Source organism: Pleurodeles waltl, chromosome 3_1 (assembly GCF_031143425.1).
Source record: "Pleurodeles waltl isolate 20211129_DDA chromosome 3_1, aPleWal1.hap1.20221129, whole genome shotgun sequence".
NCBI lineage: Eukaryota > Metazoa > Chordata > Amphibia > Caudata > Salamandridae > Pleurodeles > Pleurodeles waltl.
Genome location: NC_090440.1, coordinates 1,311,224,429 through 1,311,250,268, shown reverse-complemented (window position 1 = coordinate 1,311,250,268; position 25,840 = coordinate 1,311,224,429). Strand labels below are relative to the sequence as shown.

General features: G+C 47.3%; 1 protein-coding gene across 1 annotated transcript in view; it reads left to right on the top strand.

Annotated features, from left to right (window-relative positions):
- Window positions 1–25,153, top strand: part of LOC138283576 (uncharacterized) — a 267,761-nt gene extending 242,608 nt beyond the window's left edge. The window contains exons 7-9 of the mRNA XM_069221514.1: window positions 11,183–11,215; window positions 15,722–15,847; window positions 25,121–25,153. Coding sequence (XP_069077615.1) covers window positions 11,183–11,215; window positions 15,722–15,796 — 108 coding nt within the window. The 3' untranslated portion in view covers window positions 15,797–15,847; window positions 25,121–25,153. The remainder of the gene's footprint in view (window positions 1–11,182; window positions 11,216–15,721; window positions 15,848–25,120) is intronic.
- The last annotated feature ends 687 nt before the right edge of the window (window positions 25,154–25,840 follow it).

Below are 25,840 nucleotides of genomic sequence, written 5' to 3'. Positions count from 1 at the left end.
TCCCCAAGACCCTGAAAAGTGAGTGCAAAGTGCACTAAAGTTCCCCTAAGGACAAAATAGTCGTGTTAGAGGGAAAATGCAAGGAAAACACAAATCAGCAATGCAACAACGATGGATTCCTGACTGAGGGTACCTGTGGAACAAGGGGACCAAGTCCAAAAGTCACAAGCTACTCGGAGATGGGCAGATGCCCAAGAAATGCCAGCGGTTGGTGCAAAGAAGCTCTTACTAGGCTGAAGAACTGTGAATACTGCAGGAACGACAAGGGCTAGAGACTTCCCCTTTGGAGGATGGATCCCCCACGCCTTGGAGAGTCGTGCAGAAGTGTTTTCCCGCCGGATGGACGCCAACAAACCTTGCTACACGCAAATCGTGCGTTTGGCGTTTTTGGACGCTGCTGGGGCCCAGGAGGGACCAGGAGGTCGCAAATTGGACCTGCAGAGAGAGGGGACGTCGAGCAAGACAAAGAGCCCTCACTGAAGCAGGTAGCACCCGGAGAAGTGCCAGAAACAGGCACTACGAGGATGCGTGAAACGGTGCTCGCCGAAGTTGCACAAAGGAGTCCCACGTCGCCGGAGACCAACTTAGAAAGTCGTGCAATGCAGGTTAGAGTGCCGTGGACCCAGGCTTGGCTGTGCACGAAGGATTTCCGCCGGAAGTGCACAGGGGCCGGAGTAGCTTGCAAAGTCGCGGTTCCCAGCAATGCAGCCCAGCGAGGTGAGGCAAGGACTTACCTCCACCAAACTTGGGCTGAAGAGTCACTGGACTGTGGGGGTCACTTGGACGGTGTCGCTGTATTCGAGGGACCTCGCTCGTCGTGCTGAGAGGAGACCCAAGGGACCGGTAATGCAGCTTTTTGGTGCCTGCGGTTGCAGGGGGAAGATTCCGTCGACCCACGGGAGATTTCTTCGGAGCTTCTGGTGCAGAGAGGAGGCAGACTACCCCCACAGCATGCACAAGCAGGAAAACAGTCGAGAAGGCGGCAGGATCAGCGTTACAGAGTTGCAGTAGTCGTCTTTGCTACTATGTTGCAGGTTTGCAGGCTTCCAGCGCGGTCAGCGGTCGATTCCTTATCAGAAGGTGAAGAGGGAGATGCAGAGGAACTCGGCTGAGCTCATGCATTCGTTATCTAAAGTTTCCCCAGAGACAGAGACCCTAAATAGCCAGAAAAGAGGGTTTGGCTACCTAGGAGAGAGGAAAGGCTACTAACACCTGAAGGAGCCTATCAGCAGGAGTCTCTGACGTCACCTGGTGGCACTGGCCACTCAGAGCAGTCCAGTGTGCCAGCAGCACCTCTGTTTCCAAGATGGCAGAGGTCTGGAGCACACTGGAGGAGCTCTGGACACCTCCCAGGGGAGGTGCAGGTCAGGGGAGTGGTCACTCCCCTTTCTTTTGTCCAGTTTCGCGCCAGAGCAGGGGCTAAGGGGTCCCTGAACCGGTGTAGACTGGCTTATGCAGAATTGGGCACATCTGTGCCCAACAAAGCATTTCCAGAGGCTGGGGGAGGCTACTCCTCCCCTGCCTTCACACCATTTTCCAAAGGGAGAGGGTGTCACACCCTCTCTCAGAGGAAGTTCTTTGTTCTGCCATCCTGGGCCAGGCCTGGCTGGACCCCAGGAGGGCAGCTGCCTGTCTGAGGGGTTGGCAGCAGCAGCAGCTGCAGTGAAACCCCAGGAAGGGCAGTTTGGCAGTACCAGGGTCTGTGCTACAGACCACTGGGATCATGGGATTGTGCCAACAATGCCAGGATGGCATAGAGGGGGCAATTCCATGATCTTAGACATGTTACATGGCCATATTCGGAGTTACCATGGTGAAGCTACATATAGGTAGTGACCTATATGTAGTGCACGCGTGTAATGGTGTCCCCGCACTCACAGAGTTCAGGGAATTGGCTCTGAACAATGTGGGGGCACCTTGGCTAGTGCCAGGGTGCCCTCACACTAAGTAACTTTGCACCTAACCTTTACCAGGTAAAGGTTAGACATATAGGTGACTTATAAGTTACTTAAGTGCAGTGTAAAATGGCTGTGAAATAACGTGGACGTTATTTCACTCAGGCTGCAGTGGCAGGCCTGTGTAAGAATTGTCAGAGCTCCCTATGGGTGGCAAAAGAAATGCTGCAGCCCATAGGGATCTCCTGGAACCCCAATACCCTGGGTACCTTAGTACCATATGCTAGGGAATTATAAGGGTGTTCCAGTAAACCAATGTGAATTGGTAAAATTGGTCACTAGCCTGTTAGTGACAATTTAAAAGTAATGAGAGAGCATAACCACTGAGGTTCTGGTTAGCAGAGCCTCAGTGAGACAGTTAGGCACCACACAGGGAACATATACATGCACACCTATGAGCACTGGGGCCCTGTGTGACAGGGTCCCAGTGACACATACATATAGGCCACAAACCTATGAGCACTGGGGTCCTGACCAGCAGGATCCCAGTGACACATAACAACCATACTGAAAACATGGTGTTTTCACTATGAGCACTAAGGCCTGGCTATCAGGATCCCAGTGAGACAGTGAAAACAGTGACAAACACCCTGACATACACTCCCAAACAGGCCAAAAGTGGGGGTAACAAGGCTAGAAAGAGGCTACCTTCTCACAGAGGGTCGCTGGGACTGTAAGAAAACAGTGAGGGTTAGAAAAATAGCACACCCCAAGACCCTGAAAAGTAGGTGTAAAGTGCACCTATATTCCCCAGAGAGCACAGAAGTCGTGATAGGGGAATTCTGCAAGGAAGACCAACACCAGCAATGCAACAAAGGTGGATTTCTGGACGAGAGTACCTGTGGAACAAGGGGACCAAGTCCAAGAGTCGCGACAAAGTCGAGATTGGGCAGATGCCCAGGAAATGCCAGCTGAGGATGCAAAGAAGCTGCCACTGGATGGTAGAAGCTGTGGATTCTGCAAGAACAAAGAGGACTAGGAACTTCCCCTTTGGAGGATGGATGTCCCATGTCGTGAAGAAGCTTGCAGAGCTGTTCCCATGCAGAAAGACCGCAACCAAGCCTTGCTAGCTGCAAGGGTCACGGTTAGGGTTTTTGGATGCTGCTGTGGCCCAGGAGGGACCAGGATGTCGCCAATTGCGTGAGGAGACACCGGGGGCGCCAGCAAGATAGGGAGCCCTCACAGAAGCAGGCAGATCCCGCAGAAGTGCCGGAACAGGCACTACAAAGAAGAGTGAACCGGAGCTCACCCGAAGTCACAAAAAGAGATCCCACAACGCCGGAGGACAACCCAAGAGGTTGTGCACTGCAGGTTAGAGTGTCGGGGACCCAGGCTTGGCTGTGCACAAAGGAAATCCTGGAAGAGTGCATAGGAGCCGGAGCAGCTGCAAATCATGCGGTACCCAGCAATGCAGTCTAGCGTGGGGAGGCAAGGACTTACCTCCACCAAACTTGGACTGAAGAGTCACTGGACTGTGGGAGTCACTTGGACAGAGTTGCTGAGTTCCAGGGACCACGCTCGTTGTGCTAAGAGGGGACCCAGAGGACCGGTGATGCAGTCTTTTGTTGCCTGCGGTTGCAGGGGGAAGATTCCGTTGACCCACAGGAGATTTCTTCGGAGCTTCTAGTGCAGAGAGGAGGCAGACTACCCTCACAGCATGCACCACCAGGAAAACAGTCGAGAAAGCGGCAGGATCAGTGATACAAGGTTGCAGTAGTCGTCTTTGCTACTTTGTTGCGGTTTTGCAGGCTTCCTGAGCAGTCAGCGATCGATTCTGTGGCAGAAGGTGAAGAGAGAGATGCAGAGGAACTCTGATGAGCTCTTGCATTCGTTATCTAAAGAACTCCCCAAAGCAGAGACCCTAAATAGCCAGAAAGAGAGGCTTGGCTACTTAGGAGAGAGGATAGGCTAGCAACACCTGGAGGAGCCTATCAGAAGGAGTTTCTGACGTCACCTGCTGGCACTGGCCACTCAGAGCAGTCCAGTGTGCCAGCAGCACCTCTGTTTCCAAGATGGCAGAGGTCTGGAGCACACTGGAGGAGCTCTGGGAACCTCCCCTGGGAGGTGCAGGTCAGGGGAGTGGTCAATCCCCTTTCCTTTGTCCAGTTTCGCGCCAGAGCAGGGCTGGGGGATCCCTGTACCGGTGTAGACTGGCTTATACAGAGATGGGCACCATCTGTGCCCATCAAAGCATTTCCAGAGGCTGGGGGAGGCTACTCCTTCCCAGCCCTGACACCTTTTTCCAAAGGGAGAGGGTGTAACACCCTCTCTCTGAGGAAGTCCTTTGTTCTGTCTTCCTGGGCCAAGCCTGGCTGGACCCCAGGAGGGCAGAAACCTGTCTGAGGGGTTGGCAGCAGCACCAGCTGCAGTGAAACCCCGGGAAAGGTAGTTTGTGCTAGAGACTCGGGGGATCATGGAATTGTCTCCCCAATGCCAGAATGGCATTGGGGTGACAATTCCATGATCTTAGACATGTTACATGGCCATGTTCGGAGTTACCATTGTGACGCTATACATAGATAGTGACCTATGTATAGTGCACACGTGTAATGGTGTCCCCGCACTCACAAAGTCCGGGGAATTTGCCCTGAACGATGTGGGGACACCTTGGCTAGTCCCAGGGTGCCCACACACTAAGTAACTTAGCACCCAACCTTTACCAGGTAAAGGTTAGACATATAGGTGACTTATAAGTTACTTAAGTGCAGTGGTAAATGGCTGTGAAATAACGTGGACGTTATTTCACTCAGGCTACAGTGGCAGGCCTGTGTAAGAATTGTCAGAGCCCCCTATGGGTGGCAAAAGAAATGCTGCAGCCCATAGGGATCTCCTGGAACCCCAACACCCTCGGTACCTCAGTACCATATACTAGGGAATTATAAGGGTGTTCCAGTATGCCGATGTGAATTGGTGAAATTGGTCACTAGCATGTTAGTGACAATTTGAAAAGCAAAGAGAGAGCATAACCACTGAGGTTCTGGTTAGCAGAGCCTCAGTGAGACACTTCGTCATCACACAGGGAACATATACAGGGCACACTTATGAGCACTGGGGCCCTGGCTGGCAGGGTCCCAGTGACACATACAACTAAAACAACATATATACAGTGAAATATGGGGGTAAATTGCCAGGCAAGATGGTACTTTCCTACACAACCCACCCCCAAACGAAGGACAATAATACTAGCCATGACCTGATGAGTCTTCATTGTTTAAGTGGAAATATCTGGAGAGTCCATCTGCATTGGAGTGGGTGCTCCCAGGTCTATGTTCCACTGTATAATCCATTCCCTGTAGAGATATGGACCACCTAAACAATTTTGGGTTTTCACCTTTCATTTGTTTTAGCCAAAGTAGAGGTTTGTGGTCTGTCTGAACAATGAAGTGAGTGCCAAACAGGTATGGCCTCAACTTCTTCAGTGCCCAGACCACAGCAAAGGCCTCCCTCTGTATGGCAGACCAACGCTTTTCTCTAGGGGTCAACCTCCTGCTGATAATAGCAACAGGTTGATCCTGGCCCTCAGAATTGAGTTGTGATAAGACTGCCCCTAACCCTAATTCAAATGCATCATTTTGAACAATGTATTTCTTGCAGTAACACGGGCTTTTTAGGACAGGTGCAGAGCACATGGCCTGTTTCAGCTCCTCAAAAGCTTTCTGACAGCTAGCTGTCCACAATACCTTTTTAGGCATTTTCTTTGAAGTGAGGTCATTAAGAGGGGCTGCTATGGAGCCATAGTTCTTTATGAACCTCCTGTAGTACCCAGTGAGGCCTAAGAAGGCTCGCACCTGGGTCTGAGTTGTAGGGGGAACCCAATCTATGATAGTTTGGATTTTCCCCTGAAGTGGTGCAATCTGTTCTCCACCTACAAGGTGTCCCAGATAAACCACTTTCCCCTGCCCTGTCTGGCAATTTGAAGCCTTGATAGTGAGGCATGCCTTTTGCAGGGCCTCCTAAACTTTCCATAGGTGGATCAGGTGATCATCCCAGGTGGAGCTAAAGACACCTATATCTTCTAGATATGCTGCACTAAAAGCCTCCAACCCTTGCAGGACTGTATTCACCAACCTCTGAAAAGTGGAAGGTGCATTTTTCAAACCAAAGGGCATTACTGTGAATTGGTAGTGCCCTCCAATAGTCGAAAAAGCAGTTTTTGCTTTAGCATCCTCTGATAACTTGATCTGCCAATACCCTGCAGTCAAATCAAAGGTGCTTAGATACTTGGCAGATGCCAGTGTATCTATGTGCTCATCTGCCCTAGGTATAGGGTGAGTGTATGAGGCTGGCCCTGCTTGTAGTGGGTACCAAGGGGTACTTACACCTTGCACCAGGTCCAGGTATCCCTTATTAGCGTAGAGGGGTGTCTAGCAGCTTAGGCTGGTAGAAAAGGTAGGTTAGCAGAGCAGCTTAGGCTGAACTAGGAGGCGTGTAAAGCTCCTACTATACCACTGGTGTCATATGCACAATATCATAAGAAAACACAATACACAGATATACTAAAAATAAAGGTACTTTATTTTTATGACAATATGCCAAAAGTATCTCAGTGAGTACCCTCAGTATGAAGATAGCAAATATACACAAGATATATGTACACAACACCAAAAATATGCAGTAATAGCAATAGAAAACAGTGCAAGCAATGTATAGTCACAATAGGTTGCAATGAGAGCACATAGGTACAGGGGCAACACAAACCATATACTCTATAAGTGAAATGCAAACCACGAATGGACCCCAAACCTATGTAACCTTGTAGAGGGTTGCTGGGACTGTAAGAAAACAGTGAGGGTTAGAAAAATAGCCGACCCCAAGACCCTGAAAAGTGGGTGCAAAGTGCACCTAAGTTCCCCAGAGAGCACAGAAGTCGTGATAGGGGAATTCTGCAAGGAAGACCAACACCAGCAATGCAACAACGATGGATTTCCTGACGAGAGTACCTGTGGAACAAGGGGACCAAGTCCAAGAGTCACGATCAAGTCGGGAGTGGGCAGATGCCCAGGAAATGCCAGCTGTGGGTGCAAAGAAGCTGCCACCAGATGGTAGAAGCTGTGGATTCTGCAAGAACGCCAAGGGCTATAAACTTCCCCTTTGGAGGATGGATGTCCCACATCGTGAAGAAGCTTGCAGAGGTGCTTCCGTTGAGAAAGACCGCAAATAAGCCTTGCTAGCTGCAAGGGTTGCGGTTAGGGTTTTTGGATGCTGCTGTGGCCCAGGAGGGACCAGGATTTCGCCAATTGCGTGAGGAGACACAGGGGGCGTCCAGCAAGACAAAGAGCCCACTCAGAAGCAAGCAGCACCCGCAGAAGTGCCAAAACAGGCACTACGAAGTGGAGTGAACCGGAGCTCATCTGAAGTTACAAAGGAAGGTTCCACGATGCCGGAGGACAACTCAGGAGGTCGTCCACGGGAGGTTAGAGTGTTGGGGACCCAGGCTTGGCTGTGCACAAAGGAAATCCTGGAAGAGTGCACATGAGCCGGAGCAACTGCAAATCACGCGGTACCCAGCAATGCAGTCTTGCGTGGGGAGGCAAGGACTTACCTCCCCCAAACCTGGACTGAAGAGTCACTGGACTGTGGGAGTCACTTGGACAGAGTTGCTGAGTTCAAGGGACCTTGCTCGTTGTGCGGAGAGGAGATCCAGAGGACCAGTGATGCATTCTTTTGGTGCCTGCGGTTGCAGGGGGAGGATTCCGTCGTCCCACGGGAGATTTCTTCGGAGCTTCTAGTGCAGAGAGGAGGCAGACTACCCCCACAGCATGCACCACCAGGAAAACAGTCGAGAAGGCGGCCGGATCAGCATTACAAGGTCGCAGTAGTCGTCTTTGCTACTTTGTTGCAGTTTTGCAGGCTTCGAGAGCAGTCAGCGGTCGATTCCTTGGCAGAAGGTGAAGAGAGAGATGCAGAGGAACTCTGATGAGCTCTTGCATTCGTTATCTAAAGAATTCCCCAAAGCAGAGACCCTAAATAGCCAGAAAAGGAGGCTTGGCTTCTTAGGAGAGAGGATAGGCTAGCAACACCTGGAGGAGCCTATCAGAAGGAGTCTCTGACGTCACCTGCTGGCACTGGCCACTCAGAGCAGTCCAGTGTGCCAGCAGCACCTCTGTTTCCAAGATGGCAGAGGTCTGGAGCACACTGGAGGAGATCTGGGCACCTCCCAGGGGAGGTGCAGGTCAAGGGAGTGGTCACTCCCCTTTCCTTTGTCCAGTTTCGCGCCAGAGCAGGGCTGGGGGACCCTGAACCGGTGTAGACTGGCTTATGCAGAAATGGGCACCATCTGTGCCCATGAAAGCATTTCCAGAGGCTGGGGGAGGCTACTCCTCCCCAGCCCTGACACCTTTTTCCAAAGGGAGAGGGTATAACACCCTCTCTCTGAGGAAGTCCTTTGTTCTGCCTTCCTGGGCCAAGCCTGGCTGGACCCCAGGAGGGCAGAAACCTGTCTGAGGGGTTGGCAGCAGCAGCAGCTGCAGTGAAACCCTGGGAAAGGCAGTTTGGCAGTACCAGGGTCTGTGCTAAAGACCACTGGGATCATGGGATTGTGCCAACTATGCCAGGATGGCATAGAGGGGGCAATTCCATGATCATAGACATGTTACATGGCCATATTCGGAGTTACCATTGTGAAGCTACATAAAGGTAGTGACCTATATGTAGTGCACGCGTGTAATGGTGTCCCCGCACTCACAAAGTCCGGGGAATTGGCCCTGAACAATGTGGGGGCACCTTGGCTAGTGCCAGGGTGCCCTCACACTAAGTAACTTTGCACCTAACCTTTACCAGGTAAAGGTTAGACATATAGGTGACTTATAAGTTACTTAAGTGCAGTGAAAAATGGCTGTGAAATAACGTGGACGTTATTTCACTCAGGCTGCAGTGGCAGGCCTGTGTAAGAATTGTCAGAGCTCCCTATGGGTGGCAAAAGAAATGCTGCAGCCCATAGGGATCTCCTGGAACCCCAATACCCTGGGTACCTCAGTACCATATACTAGGGAATTATAAGGGTGTTCCAGTAAGCCAATGTAAATTGGTAAAAATGGTCACTAGCCTGTTAGTGACAATTTGAAAGAAATGAGAGAGCATAACCACTGAGGTTCTGATTAGCAGAGCCTCAGTGAGACAGTTAGTCATAACACAGGTAACACATTCAGGCACACTTATGAGCACTGGGGCCCTGGCTGGCAGGGTCCCAGTGACACATACAACTAAAACAACATATATACAGTGAAAAATGGGGGTAACATGCCAGGCAAGATGGTACTTTCCTACAGGGTTCATTTCCTAAGCTGTCCCAGCTACCAAGCGTGGCTATCTAGAAAGGCTTCCTTTATTTTTCTTTCAAACCTATATTTTCAAGTAAAGGGCTAGATTTTGTCTTAAGTATTTTTTTCATAAAGTCAAATTAGAATATTTGCTGTCCTCCAGAGACTGTCAATCCTATTTTTCATGCCAAAAGGAGCAATGAGTTAGTTTTTAGAAGCATTATCATTAAACGCCATGTCATATCCGATGTAAGAGCTACCTGCCTAATCAATGAGCTCTATTGTCCAGGAATTCCACAGCGGCGAACCAATGTCGATATATTCCAATGCTATCCTTCTTTAAAATTCAAAGCCATCATGTTCAACCATGAACCTACTTTAAATATGAATTCCTGTGATGTATCTCAGGTGCACACTATAGATCATTTTTGCACTTACATTACCAAAAGGGCCTTGGTTGGTCATTCTGTTCCTTTGTGTCTACAGAAATGATGTTTGTGGACCAGCTACTTCTATGGAGAGAACCTTATTTTTACTGTGACCAATTCAAAACATTGTTTTCACCTGACAGTTCCCTTTCGCTAGAGAATTCTGTGATATGGCTGCGAAGCAGCACATGTCAGCTAGTGGGTAGGTGAATGTACCTTAGACATGCTCCATCTACTCCAGTCAATGGATGACAAACAGCATTTTTTCATGGAAACTAATTCACTGCAATCTAACTCCCTTTTAGACTGGTGAATGGTCTACCTCAAGAATCAAGTCACGTGCGGTTCAATGTCATATTGGATTTCATGGCCCCTGGCAAGATAGGTAGCATAAGGACAGTCACCAGCCTTCCTTCCTAGGCCTGTCAGTATATTACTGTAAAGTAGACGAATCTCTGCTATACCAAGGGATTTACTAAAATGCATATGCCAAGCACTCACTCTTGCACACTGTTAAAAATAGATATTCTGTGAATTGGCAATCAAATTTCCTTTCATAAATGCAATCCTTTTGTTTATGTTACGTTGCCAATATTCTTTTGTGTTTTCAATATCTGTCACTTAGATATCCTCTATTTGTCATCCTTTCCACAGCTAATGATAATTGCCGTATCTCCTATTCAGTGCTTAATTTATAAATAAAAATGTGCTGTTGTCCAAAGAACTCCTTTTAAAGTTGTTGCTGCGACAATTAAATATACGAGCACAGAATACTGAGGCAGCGTGATCTTAACGCCTTCTTGGGCCTCTTTACTCCATCAGCAGCCACTCATTGCCCCTTCAGCTCACTCTTGCAGCTTTCTGCTTTCTCCCTTTGTCATGGTTTCTTGTTTTTCTCTTCCTCTGTCTTTCCTGTATGTGTCTTTTGCTCGCAGTAAATTCCTGATACAGAAAAATTTGTGCTGACCCTCTAAAATGAGTGCTGATGCCCCCCACTGGAAAACAACGGCTTAAATGAAGCACTGCTCCTATTTTCCCACAATTATGTTACATTCTTAAAGTCACGATGTACTCCTTTCACTCTGACCAATATTGTCAACAGGTGTGTGTCTGCTTCGCTGTAACTATGATTCCTTTCTAATCATACTTTTATATGTATTGTAACCATTGCTTCTGGATTGCTATTGAGTATTATTATTTGTTTAACTACTTTATTTCTGGGTTCTAAATAAGGTAGTGGGACACATGGGAGGCAGTACACCAGATGTGTTATTGTCTTAGTTCCACAGAGAGATTGGCAGGGCCATAGTCGAGTTCTTTCATCCATGCTGCTATGGGGTTAACAGGAATCATACATTTGAGATCAAGTTTAAAAGCAATGTATTAGTTAACACTATTGGGTATTATTACTCATAGTCAACACACAATTACAATTAGAAGCATTTGGGAAGGGAAGATTAAACCAGGACTAAATTATAGCATTTGAAATACATGTTTGCATTGTAGGAGTATAATTTCTGAATTTATTTTCTCCTTTTAGAAAAATATAGAGACCAATGAACAACTTCACGATGTAAGTGACTTTAAACATCATATGCTATTATACTGTATGACTTTGTGGTAAATGTATTGTGCTTGCAACCCTCTATGTGTGATGTTAAGTCATGTACACATGAAAAACAAGCTACACCATCTAGAGTTCAGAGTTGGAAAGGTGTTGTTGTAGGAAAGTACCATCTTGCCTGGCATGTTACCCCCATTTTTCACTGTATATATGTTGTTTTAGTTGTATGTGTCACTGGGACCCTGTCAGCCAGGGCCCCAGTGCTCATAAGTGTGCCTGAATGTGTTACCTGTGTAGTGACTAACTGTCTCACTGAGGCTCTGCTAATCAGAACCTCAGTGGTTATGCTCTCTCATTTCTTTCAAATTGTCACTAACAGGCTAGTGACCATTTTTACCAATTTACATTGGCTTACTGGAACACCCTTATAATCCCCTAGTATATGGTACTGAGGTACCCAGGGTATTGGGGTTCCAGGAGATCCCTATGGGCTGCAGCATTTCTTTTGCCACCCATAGGGAGCTCTGACAATTCTTACACAGGCCTGCCACTGCAGCCTGAGTGAAATAACGTCCACGTTATTTCACAGTCATTTTACGCTGCACTTAAGTAACTTATAAGTCACCTATATGTCTAACCTTTACCTGGTAAAGGTTAGGTTAAAAGTTACTTAGTGTGAGGGCACCCTGGCACTAGCCAAGGTGCCCCCACATTGTTCAGGGCCAATTCCCCGGACTTTGTGAGTGCGGGGGCACCATTACACGTGTGCACTACATATAGGTCACTACCTATATGTAGCTTCACAATGGTAACTCCGAATATGGCCATGTAACATGTCTATGATCATGGAATTGCCTCCTCTATGCCATCCTGGTATAGTTGGCACAATCCCATGATCCCAGTGGTCTGTAGCACAGACCCTGGTACTGCCAAACTGCCTTTCCCGGGGTTTCACTGCAGCTGCTGCTGCTGCCAACCCCTCAGACAGGCTTCTGCCCTCCTGGGGTCCAGCCAGGCCTGGCCCAGGATGGCAGAACAAAGGACGTCCTCTGAGAGAGGGTGTTACACCCTCTCCCTCTGGAAAATGGTGTGAAGGCAGGGGAGGAGTAGCCTCCCCTAGCCTCTGGAAATGCTTTCATGGGCACACATGGTGCCCATTTCTGCATAAGCCAGTCTACACCGGTTCAGGGACCCCTTAGCCCTGCTCTGGCGCGAAACTGGACAAAGGAAAGGGGAGTGACCACTCCCCTAACCTGCACCTCCCCTGGGAGGTGTCCAGAGATCCACCAGTGTGCTCCAGACCTCTGCCATCTTGGAAACAGAGGTGCTGCTGGCACACTGGACTGCTCTGAGTGGCCAGGGCCAGCAGGTGACGTCAGAAACTCCTTCTGATAGGCTCCTTCAGGTGTTGCTAGCCTATCCTCTCTCCTAGGTAGCCAAACCCTCTTTTCTGGCTATTTAGGGTCTCTGTCTCTTGGGATTCCTTAAATAACAAATGCAAGAGCTCATCCGAGTTCCTCTGCATCTCTCTCTTCACCTTCTGCCAAGGAATCAACTGCTGACCGCGCTGGAAGCCTGCAAAACTGGAACATAGTAGCGAAGATGACTACTGCAACTCTGTAACGCTGATCCTGCCGCCTTCTCGACTGTTTTCCTGGTGGTGCATGCTGTAGGGGTAGTCTGCCTCCTCTCTGCACTAGAAGCTCCGAAGAAATCTCCCGTGGGTCGACGGAATCGTCCCCCTTCAACCGCAGGCACCAAAGAACTGCATCACCGGTCCCCTGGATCTCCTCTCAGCACGACGAGCGAGGTCCCTTGAATCCATCAACTCTGTCCAAGTGACTCCCACAGTCCAGTGACTCTTCAGTCCAAGTTTGGTGGAGGTAAGTCCTTGCCTCCCCACGCCAGACTGCATTGCTGGGAACAGCGACTTTTGCAGCTACTCCGGCCTCCGTGCACTTCCGGCGGAAATCCTTTGTGCACAGTCCAGCTTGGGTCCACGGCACTCTAACCTGCATTGCACGACCTCCTAAGTTGTTCTCCGGCGACGTGGGACTCCTTTGTGCGACTTCGGGTGAGCACCGTTTCACGCATCCTCGTAGTGCCTGTTTCTGGCACTTCTGCGGGTGCTGCCTGCTGGTGAGAGGGCTCCTTGTCTTGCTCGACGCCCCCTCTGTCCCCTGACGCAATTGGCGACATCCTGGTCCCTCCTGGGCCACAACAGCATCCAAAAACACTAACCGCAAGATTTGCAGATAGTAAGGCTTGTTGGCGGTCTTTCGGCGGGAAAACACTTCTGCACGACTCTCCACGGCGTGAGGGATCCGTCTTCCAAAGGGGAAGTCTCTAGCCCTTGTCGTTCCTGCAGAAACCTAAGCTTCTACTGTCCAGTAGCAGCTTCTTTGCACCCACAGCTGGCATTTCCTGAGCATCTGCCCATCTCCGACTTGCTTGTGACTTTTGAACTTGGTCCCCTTGTTCCACAGGTACCCTCAACTGGAAATCCATCGTTGTTGCATTGCTGGTTTGTGTCTTTCCTGCAGAATTCCCCTATCACGACTTCTATGTCCTTTGGGGAACTTTAGTGCACTTTGCACTCACTTTTCAGGGTCTTGGGGTGGGCTATTTTTCTAACCCTTACTATTTTCTAATAGTCCCAGCGACCCTCTACAAGGTCACATAGGTTTGGGTCCATTCGTGGTTCGCATTCCACTTTTGGAGTATATGGTTTGTGTTGCCCCTATCCCTATGTGTCTCCATTGCATCCTATTGTAACTATACATTGTTTGCACTGTTTTCTAATACTATTACTGCATATTTTGGTATTGTGTACATATATCTTGTGTATATTTGCTATCCTCATACTGAGGGTACTCACTGAGATACTTTTGGCATATTGTCATAAAAATAAAGTACCTTTATTTTTAGTATATCTGCGTATTGTGTTTTCTTATGATATTGTGCATATGACACTAGTGGTACTTTAGGAGCTTCACTCGTCTCCTAGTTCAGCCTAAGCTGCTCTGCTAAGCTACCATTATCTATCAGCCTATGCTGCTAGACACCCTATACACTAATAAGGGATAACTGGGCCTGGTGCAAGGTGCAAGTACCCCTTGGTACTCACTACAAGCCAGTCCAGCCTCCTACATTGGTTGTGCAGCGGTGGGATAAGTGCTTTGAGACTACTTACCACTCTTGTCATTGTACTTTTCATAAGAGAAAAATATACAAAACAAGTTTAGTGTATGTCCACCTAACCAAAAGGTTTTGCATTTCTTTTCTCACCTCTTTTCTAAAGTGCTGAAAAGTACCTCTAAACTTTCTAAAAGTTCGTAAAAAGTTTAAAAAGTTTTTATTTCTGTCTTTCTAAAAGTTCTGAAAACTTTTTTCTCTTTTTCTATCACTTAAACTCTTTCTAAAAATGTCTGGCACAGGCCAAAATGTTGATCTGTCCAAACTTGCATATGACCACCTTAGCTGGAAAGGAGCAAGGAGTCTCTGTGTAGAAAGAGGTTTGAGTATAGGGAAGAATCCTTCCTCGGAATTATTGCTTAGCATGCTTAGAGAACAAGATAAGGCCAAAAGGGCCCCATCTGTTGAAAAAGTAGCTAATGGTTCCCAATCTGATCCAGGGACACCCCTAGGAAAAGATTCAGGAAAGAAACTTCAGAGCCTGCCCATTACTAGACAGTCTAGCATAGTTGGTACTGATGTAGAGTCACACCATACAGATTGTGTTGTCTCACATCATAGCAAGAGCATTCATTCTCACCACAGTAGAAGTGATGTTTCTGTTAACCAAGCTGTTAGGGTGCCTTCTGTAAGGGACAGGTCTCCTCTGTCCCTTCTCATCATACTTCTGTTTCAAGACATGTCCCTCCCACCCACCCTGATGACAGATTGTCAGAAAGGGAGCTCAATAGATTGAGAGTGGAACAAACCAGACTGAAGCTCAAGAAGCAACAGCTGGATTTGGATAGACAGACTTTAGAAGTAGAGAAGGAGAGACAGAAACTGGGTTTAGAAACCCATGGTGGCAGCAGCAGTATTCCCCATAGTCATCCTGCAAAAGAGCATGATTCCAGGAATCTGCACAAGATAGTTCCCCCTTATAAGGAGGGGGATGACATTAACAAGTGGTTTGCTGCACTTGAGAGGGCCTGTGCTGTACAGGATGTCCCTCAAAGGCAGTGGGCTGCTATCCTATGGCTATCATTTAGTGGAAAAGGTAGGGATAGGCTCCTTACTGTGAAAGAAAGTGAAGCCAATGATTTCAAAGTTCTTAAGAATGCACTCCTGGATGGTTATGCCCTAACCACTGAACAATACAGGCTAAAGTTCAGAGAGACCAAAAAGGAGTCTTCACAAGACTGGGTTGATTTCATTGACCATTCAGTGAAGGCCTTGGAGGGGTGGTTACATGGCAGTAAAGTTACTGATTATGACAGCCTGTATAACTTGATCCTGAAAGAGCATATTCTTAATAATTGTGTGTCTGATGTGTTGCACCAGTACCTGGTGGACTCTGATCTGACCTCTCCCCAAGAATTGGAAAAGAAGGCGACAAATGGGCCAGAACAAGGGTGAACAGAAAAGGTCATACAGGGGGTGACAAAGATGGCAACAAGAAGAAGGATGGTAAGTCTTCTGACAAGGGTGGGGACAAATCTAAAAATGAGTCTTCATCAGGCCCACAACAACACTCTGGTGGGGGTGGTGGGCCCAAATCCTCTTCTAATCAAAACAAAGAAAAGAAACCATGGTGCTATTTATGTAAAATAAAAGGCCATTGGACAACAGATCCCAGTTGTCCACAGAAAAGCACCAAGCCTCCTACCACTACAACCCCTACTGCTACACCTAGTGTCCCTACTAATAGCAGTGGTGGTGGGAGCAAACCTACTAATAGCCAATCCAAGGGAGTAGCTGGGCTCACTTTTGGTAACTTAGTTGGGGTTGGTCTTGTTAGGGAGACCACAGAGGCTGTGTTAGTCTCTGAGGGGGCTATTGATTTAGCCACCTTAGTTGCTTGTCCCCTTAATATGGATAAGTACAAGCAGCTACCCCTAATAAATGGTGTTGAGGTTCAGGCCTACAGGGACACTGGTGCCAGTGTGACTATGGTCATAGAGAAACTGGTCCACCCTGAACAACACCTACTTGGTCACCAGTGCCAAGTAACCGATGCTCACAACAACACACTTAGCCACCCCATGGCTGTTGTAAATCTCAACCGGGGGGGGGGTTACTGGTCCAAAGAAAGTTGTGGTAGCCACAGATTTACTTGTAGACTGTCTACTAGGAAATGATTTGGAGACATCAGCTTGGTCAGATGTGGAGTTGGAGGCCCATGCAGCAATGCTGGGCATCCCAGGGCATATTTTTGCTTTAACCACGGCTCAGGCCAAAAAGCAAAAAGGACAGGGAAACTTGGATCCTGGAACAATGGACCAAGTGCTCCCTAAAGCTAGAGCTAGTAGAAGTAAAGCACTTCCTACTATCCCTCCCTCTACAGTGGATTCTACTTCTGAGGAAGAAGAATTTCCACCCTGTGCAGAACCTACACCAGAGGAGCTGGAAGCGGACACTGCTGAGCTTTTGGGTGAAGGGGGGCCTGCCAGGGAGGAGCTGAGTGTGGCACAGCAAACCTGTCCCACATTAGAGGGTCTAAGACAGCAAGCTGTCAAACAGGCTAATGGGGATGTCAGTGACTCTCACAGAGTTTACTGGGAGGACAACCTCTTGTACACTGAAGCAAGGGATCCTAAACCTGGAACTGCCAGGAGGTTAGTGATTCCTCAGGAGTACAGAAAGTTCCTCCTAACTCTAGCCCACGACATTCCCCTAGCTGGACATCTGGGACAAATGAAAACTTGGGACAGGCTTGTTCCCTTGTTTCATTGGCCTTGAATGTCTGAGGACACAAAAGAGTTTTGTAAGTCCTGTGAAACCTGTCAAGCCAGTGGCAAGACAGGTGGCACTCCAAAGACACCCCTTATTCCACTGCCTGTGGTTGGGGTTCCCTTTGAAAGGGTAGGGGTTGACATAGTTGGCCCCCTTGACCCTCCTACTGCTTCAGGCAATAGGTTTATCTTGGTGGTAGTGGACCATGCCACAAGATATCCTAAAGCTATTCCTTTAAGGACCACTACAGCACCTGCAGTGACAAAGGCCCTCTTGGGAATATTTTCCAGGGTGGGCTTCCCAAAGGAAGTAGTATCAGACAGGGGAAGCAATTTCATGTCTGCTTACTTAAAGGCCATGTGGAAGGAGTGTGGTGTGACTTACAAGTTCACTACACCCTATCATCCACAAACAAATGGACTGGTGGAGAGATTTAACAAAACTCTCAAAGGCATGATTATGGGTCTCCCTGAAAAACTCCGCAGGAGATGGGATATCCTGTTACCATGCCTCCTTTTTGCCTACAGGGAGGTACCCCAGAAAGGGGTGGGCTTCAGCCCCTTTGAACTCCTCTTTGGACACCCTGTTAGGGGTCCACTAACACTTGTCAAGGAGGGTTGGGAACAACCTTTAAAAGCTCCAAAGCAAGATATTGTGGATTATGTACTTGGCCTCAGATCAAGGATGGCTGAGTACATGAAAAAGGCCAGTAAAAACCTTCAGGCCAGCCAAGAGCTCCAAAAGCAATGGCATGACCAGAAGGCTGTTTTGGTTCAGTACAAACCAGGGCAGAAAGTGTGGGTCTTGGAGCCTGTGGCCCCAAGAGCACTCCAAGATAAATAGAGTGGACCCCACACAATTGTTGAGAAAAAGGGTGAAGTCACCTACTTAGTTGACTTAGGCACTGCCAGGAGTCCCCTTAGGGTGCTCCATGTCAATCGCCTGAAACCCTACTATGACAGGGCTGATCTCACCCTGCTCATGGCAACTGATGAGGGACAGGAAGAAGACAGTGATCCTCTACCTGATCTCTTCTCTTCCACAGAACAAGATGCTCTAGTGGAAGGTGTAGCTTTGGCTGATTGTCTTACTGCTGAGCAGAAAGACCATTGCATAAATCTCCTGGGTCAGTTTTCTGAAATCTTCTCTACTGTGCCAGGTACCACTTATTGGTGTGAGCACACTATAGATACTGGAGACAGCTTGCCTGTCAAAAGTAAGATCTATAGGCAGCCTGACCATGTCAGAGACTGCATAAAGCAAGAGGTGCAGAAAATATTAGAACTGGGAGTGGTTGAGCACTCTGAAAGTCCATGGGCTTCTCCTGTGGTACTTGTACCAAAACCTCATTCCAAGGATGGAAAGAAGGAAATGCGGTTTTGTGTAGACTACAGAGGTCTCAACCAGGTAACCAAAACTGATGCTCACCCTATACCCAGGGCAGATGAGCTCATAGATACACTGGCATCTGCCAAGTACCTAAGCACTTTTGATTTGACTGCAGGGTATTGGCAGATCAAATTATCAGAAGATGCTAAACCTAAAACTGCATTTTCAACCTTTGGAGGCCATTACCAATTCACAGTAATGCCTTTTGGATTGAAAAATGCACCTGCCACTTTTCAGAGGTTGGTGAACACAGTCCTGCAAGGGCTGGAAGCTTTTAGTGCAGCATATCTGGACAATATAGCTGTCTTTAGCTCCAGTTGGGATGATCACCTGGTCCACCTATGGAAAGTTTTAGAGGCCCTGCAAAAGGCAGGCCTCACTATCAAGGCTTCAAAGTGCCAGATATGGCAGGGGAAGGTGGTTTATCTGGGACTCCTTGTTGGTGGGGAACAGATTGCACCACTTCAGGGGAAAATCCAAACTATTATAGATTGGGTTCCCCCTACTACTCAGACTCAGGTGAGAGCCTTCCTAGGCCTCACTGGGTATTACAGGAGGTTCATTAAGAACTATGGCTCCATTGCAGCCCCTTTAATGACCTCACATCCAAGAAAATGCCTAAAAAGGTATTATGCACAGCAAACTGTCAGAAAGCTTTTGAGGAGCTGAAGCAGGCCATGTGCTCTGCACCTGTCCTGAAAAGCCCTTGTTACTCTAAAAAATTATATGTCCAGACTGATGCATCTGAATTAGGAGTAGGGGCAGTCCTATCACAACTTAATTCTGAGGGCCAGGATCAACCTGTTGCTTTTATTAGTAGGAGGTTGACCCCTAGAGAAAAGCGTTGGTCTGCCATTGAGAGGGAGGCCTTTGCTGTGGTCTGGGCACTGAAGAAGTTGAGGCCATACCTGTTTGGCACTCACTTCATTGTTCAGACAGACCACAAACCTCTACTTTGGCTAAAACAAATGAAAGGTGAAAATCCTAAATTGTTGAGGTGGTCCATATCCCTACAGGGAATGGACTATACAGTGGAACATAGACCTGGGAGTAGCCACTCCAATGCAGATGGACTCTCCAGATATTTCCACTTAGACAATGAAGACTCATCATGTCATGGCTAGTCTTATTGTCCTTCGTTTGGGGGGGGGGTTGTGTAGGAAAGTACCATCTTGCCTGGCATGTTACCCCCATTTTTCACTGTATATATGTTGTTTTAGTTGTATGTGTCACTGGGACCCTGTCAGTCAGGGCCCCAGTGCTCATAAGTGTGCCTGAATGTGTTACCTGTGTAGTGACTAACTGTCTCACTGAGGCTCTGCTAATCAGAACCTCAGTGGTTATGCTCTCTCATTTCTTTCAAATTGTCACTAACAGGCTAGTGACCAATTTTACCAATTTACATTGGCTTACTGGAACACCCTTATAATTCCCTAGTATATGGTTCTGAGGTACCCAGGGTATTGGGGTTCCAGGAGATCCCTATGGGCTGCAGCATTTCTTTTGCCACCCATAGGGAGCTCTGACAATTCTTACACAGGCCTGCCAGTGTAGCCTGTGTGAAATAACGTCCACGTTATTTCACAGCCATTTTACACTGCACTTAAGTAACTTATAAGTCACCTATATGTCTAACCTTTTCCTGGTAAAGGTTAGGTGCAAAGTTACTTAGTGTGAGGGCACCCTGGCACTAGCCAAGGTGCCCCCACATTGTTCAGGGCCAATTCCCCGGACTTTGTGAGTGCGGGGACACCATTACACGCGTGCACTACATATAGGTCACTACCTATATGTAGCTTCACAATGGTAACTCCGAATATGGCCATGTAACATGTCTATGAAAATGGAATTGCCCCCTCTATGCCATCTTGGCATAGTTGGCACAATCCCATGATCCCAGTGGTCTGTAGCACAGACCCTGGTACTGCCAAACTGCCTTTCCCGGGGTTTCACTGCAGCTGCCGCTGCTGCCAACCCCTCAGACAGGCTTCTGCCCTCCTGGGGTCCAGCCAGGCCTGGCCCAGGATGGCAGAACAAAGGACGTCCTCTGAGAGAGGGTGTTACACCCTCTCCCTCTGGAAAATGGTGTGAAGGCAGGGGAGGAGTAGCCTCCCCCAGCCTCTGGAAATGTTTTCATGGGCACACATGGTGCCCATTTCTGCATAAGCCAGTCTACACCGGTTCAGGGACCCCTTAGCCCTGCTCTGGCGCGAAACTGGACAAAGGAAAGGGGAGTGACCACTCCCCTGACCTGCACCTCCCCTGGGAGGTGTCCAGAGGTCCTCCAGTGTGCTCCAGACCTCTGCCATCTTGGAAACAGAGGTGCTGCTGGCACACTGGACTGCTCTGAGTGGCCAGTGCCATCATGTGACGTCAGAGACTCCTTCTGATAGGCTCCTTCAGGTGTTGCTAGCCTATCCTCTCTCCTAGGTAGCCAAACCCTCTTTTCTGGCTATTTAGGGTCTCTGTCTCTTGGGATTCCTTAGATAACGAATGCAAGAGCTCATCCGAGTTCCTCTGCATCTCTCTCTTCACCTTCTGCCAAGGAATCGAATGCTGACCGCGCTGGAAACCTGCAAAACTGCAACATAGTAGCGAAGACGACTACTGCAACTCTGTAACGCTGATCCTGCCGCCTTCTCGACTGTTTTCCTGGTGGTGCATGCTGTGGGGGTAGTCTGCCTCCTCTCTGCACTAGAAGCTCAGAAGAAATCTCCCGTGGGTCAACGGAAACGTCCCCCTGCAACCGCAGGCACCAAAGAACTGCATCACCGGTTCCCTGGGTCTCCTCTCAGCACGACGAGCGAGGTCCCTTGAATTCAGCAACTCTGTCCAAGTGACTCCCACAGTCCAGTGACTCTTCAGTCCAAGTTTGGTGGAGGTAAGTCCTTCCCTCCCCACGCCAGACTGCATTGCTGGGAACAGCGACTTTTGCAGCTACTCCGGCCTCCGTGCACTTCCGGCGGAAATCCTTTGTGCACAGTCCAGCCTGCGTCCACGGCACTCTAACCTGCATTGCACGACCTCCTAAGTTGTTCTCCGGCGACGTGGGACTCCTTTGTGCGACTTCGGGTGAGCACCATTTCACGCATCCTCGTAGTGCCTGTTTCTGGCACTTCTGCGGGTGCTGCCTGCTGCTGAGAGGGCTCTTTGTCTTGCTCGATGCCCCCTCTGTCCCCTGATGCAATTGGCGACATCCTGGTCCCTCCTGGGCCACAGCAGCATCCAAAAACACTAACGGCACGATTTGCAGCTTGTAAGGCTTGTTGGCGGTCTTTTGGCGGGAAAACACTTCTGCACCACTCTCCACGGCGTGAGGGATCCGTCCTCCAAAGGGGAAGTCTCTAGCCCTTGTCGTTCCTGCAGAAACCTAAGCTTCTCCTGTCCAATAGCAGCTTCTTTGCACCCACAGCTGGCATTTCCTGGGCATCTGCCCATCTCCGACTTGCTTGTGACTTTTGGACTTGGTCCCCTTGTCCCACAGGTACCCTCGACTGGAAATCCATTGTTGTTGCATTGCTGGTTTGTGTCTTTCCTGCAGAATTCCCCTATCACGACTTCTATGTCCTTTGGGGAACTTTAGTGCACTTTGCACTCACTTTTCAGGGTCTTGGGATGGGCTATTTTTCTAACCCTTACTATTTTCTAATAGTCCCAGCGACCCTCTACAAGGTCACATAGGTTTGGGGTCCATTTGTGGTTCGCATTCCACTTTTGGAGTATATGGTTTGTGTTGCCCCTATCCCTATATGTCTCCATTGCATCCTATTGTAACTATACATTGTTTGCACTGTTTTCTAATACTATTACTGCATATTTTGGTGTTGTGTACATATATCTTGTGTATATTTGCTATCCTCATACTGAGGGTACTCACTGAGATACTTTTGGCATATTGTCATAAAAATAAAGTACCTTTATTTTTAGTATATCTGTGTATTGTGTTTTCTTATGATATTGTGCATATGACACTAGTGGTACTGTAGGAGCTTCACTCGTCTCCTAGTTCAGCCTAAGCTGATCTGCTAAGCTACCATTATCTATCAGCCTATGCTGCTAGACACCCTATACACTAATAAGGGATAACTGGGCCTGGTGCAAGGTGCAAGTACCCCTTGGTACTCACTACAAGCCAGTCCAGCCTCCTACAGTTGTTTTTTGTTTTACGCTTATATGGCAAGCATTGTCATGGCATGTGGGACGACCACCGAGATGCACCTTTTCTGCTATGTGGCACAGAATCTGGCTGTCTGATGGACGGGGGAATGTGTGAGAGAGCAAGAGACAAACAACCTACATTTATAACAATGACTACACAGCTTTGCCCAAGGGGCAGTGAAGAATTGACTGACAGCACACCAAAATCCCGGGTAATTATAAAAGGGCCAATAATCGGTATAGCAAATTATGCAAGAAAGATATTCTGTGGAAAGTGTAGTAGTAACTTAAAAGACCAAAAATGGGCATTGGTGACAAAAGCAGTAGCCATGCACTATTTCATTTACTTATTTTACACTGTTTACTCCTGACCAAAGCCAACCCTATGATGAAGTGGGTTGTGGAAGAGCAGGCTAGGCTGGCATCCTGAAATTACCCAAATTAGAAAAGGCCTAGGTTCTACCTACTCCTCCTGGCCAATGCAAGTCCAAACTTAACAGGGGTTCATTTCCCAAGCTGTCCCAGCTACCAAGCGTGGCTATCTAGAAAGGCTTCCTTTATTTTTCTTTCAAACCTATATTTTCAAGTAAAGGGCTAGATATTGTCTTAAGTATTTTTTTCATAAAGTCAAATTAGAAGATTTGCTGTCCTCCAGAGACTGTCTATCCTATTTTTCATGCCAAAAGGAGCAATGAGTTAGTTTTTAGAAACATTATCATTAAACGCCATGTCATATCCGATGTAAGAGCTACCTGCCTAATCAATGAGCTCTATTGTCCAGGAATTCCACAGCGGCCAACCAATGTCGATATATTCCAATGCTATCCTTCTTTAAAATTCAAAGCCATCATGTTCAACCATGAACCTACTTTAAATATTAATTCCTGTGATGTATCTCAGGTGCACACTATAGATCATTTTTGCACTTACATTACCAAAAGGGCCTTGGTTGGTCATTCTGTTCCTGTGTGTCTACAGAAATGATGTTTTTGGACCAGCTACTTCTATGGAGAGAACCTTATTTTTACTGCGACCAATTCAAAACATTGTTTTCACCTGACAGTTCCCTTTCGCTAGAGAATTCTGTGATATGGCTGCGGAGCAGCACATGTCAGCTAGTGGGTAGGTGAATGTACCTTAGACATGCTCCTTCTACTCCAGTCAATGGATGACAAACAGCATTTTTTCATGGAAACTAATTCACTGCAATCTAACTCCCTTTTAGACTGGTGAATGGTCTACCTCAAGAATCAAGTCACGTGCGGTTCAATGGCATATTGGATTTCATGGCCCCTGGCAAGATAGGTAGCATAAGGACAGTCACCAGCCTTCCTTCCTAGGCCTGTCAGTATATTACTGTAAAGTAGACGAATCTCTGCTATACCAAGGGATTTACTAAAATGCATATGTCAAGCACTCACTCTTGCACACTGTTAAAAATAGATATTCTGTGAATTGGCAATCAAATTTCCTTTCATAAATGCAATCCTTTTGTTTATGTTACGTTGCCAATATTCTTTTGTGTTTTCAGTATCTGTCACTTAGATATCCTCTATTTGTCATCCTTTCCACAGCTAACGATAATTGCCGTATCTCCTATTCAGTGCTTAATTTATAAATAAAAATGTGCTGTTGTCCAAAGAACTCCTTTTAAAGTTGTTGCTGCGACAATTAAATATACGAGCACAGAATACTGAGGCAGCGTGATCTTAACGCCTTCTTGGGCCTCTTTACTCCATCAGCAGCCACTCATTGCCCCTTCAGCTCACTCTTGCAGCTTTCTGCTTTCTCCCTTTGTCATGGTTTCTTGTTTTTCTCTTCCTCTGTCTTTCCTGTATGTGTCTTTTGCTCGCAGTAAATTCCTGATACAGAAAAATTTGTGCTGACCCTCTAAAATGAGTGCTGATGCCCCCCACTGGAAAACAATGGCTGAAATGAAGCACTGCTCCTATTTTCCCACAATTATGTTACATTCTTAAAGTCACGATGTACTCCTTTCACTCTGACCAATATTGTCAACAGGTGTGTGTCTGCTTCGCTGTAACTATGATTCCTTTCTAATCATACTTTTATATGTATTGTAACCATTGCTTCTGGATTGCTATTGAGTATTATTATTTGTTTAACTACTTTATTTCTGGGTTCTAAATAAGGTAGTGGGACACATGGGAGGCAGTACACCAGATGTGTTATTGTCTTAGTTCCACAGAGAGATTGGCAGGGCCATAGTCGATTTCTTTCATCCATGCTGCTATGGGGTTAACAGGAATCATACATTTGAGATCAAGTTTACAAGCAATGTATTAGTTAACACTATTGGGTATTATTACTCATAGTCAACACACAATTACAATTAGAAGCATTTGGGAAGGGAAGATTAAACCAGGACTAAATTATAGCATTTGAAATACATGTTTGCATTGTAGGAGTTTAATTTCTGAATTTCTTTTCTCCTTTTAGAAAAATAAAGAGACCAATGAACAACTTCACGATGTAAGTGACTTTAAACATCATATGCTATTATACTGTATAACTTTTTGGTAACTGTATTGTTCTTGCAACCCTCTATGTGTGATGTTAAGTCATGTTCACATGAAAAACAAGCTACACCATCTAGAGTTCAGAGTTGGAAAGGTGTTGTTTTTTGTTTTACGCTTATATGGCAAGCGTGGTCATGGCATATGGGACGACCACCGAGATGCACCTTTTCTGCTATGTGGGACAGAATCTGGCTGTCTGATGGACGTGGGTATGTGTGAGAGAGTAAGAGACAAACAACCTACATTTATAATAATGACTACACAGCTTTGCCCAAGGGGCAGTGAAAAATTGTGTGACAGCACACCAAAATCCCGGGTAATTATAAAAGGGCCAATAATCGGTATAGCAAATTATGGAAGAAAGATATTCTGTGGAAAGTGTAGTAGTAACTTAAAAGACCAAAAATGGGCATTGGTGACAAAAAAGCAGTAGCCATGCACTATTTCATTTACTTATTTTACACTGTTTACTCCTGACCAAAGCCAACCCTATGATGAAGTGGGTTGTGGAAGAGCAGGCTAGGCTGGCATCCTGAAATTACCCAAATTAGAAAAGGCCTAAGTTGTACCTACTCCTCCTGGCCAATGCAAGTCCAAACTTAACAGGGGTTCATTTCCCAAGCTGTCCCAACTACCAAGC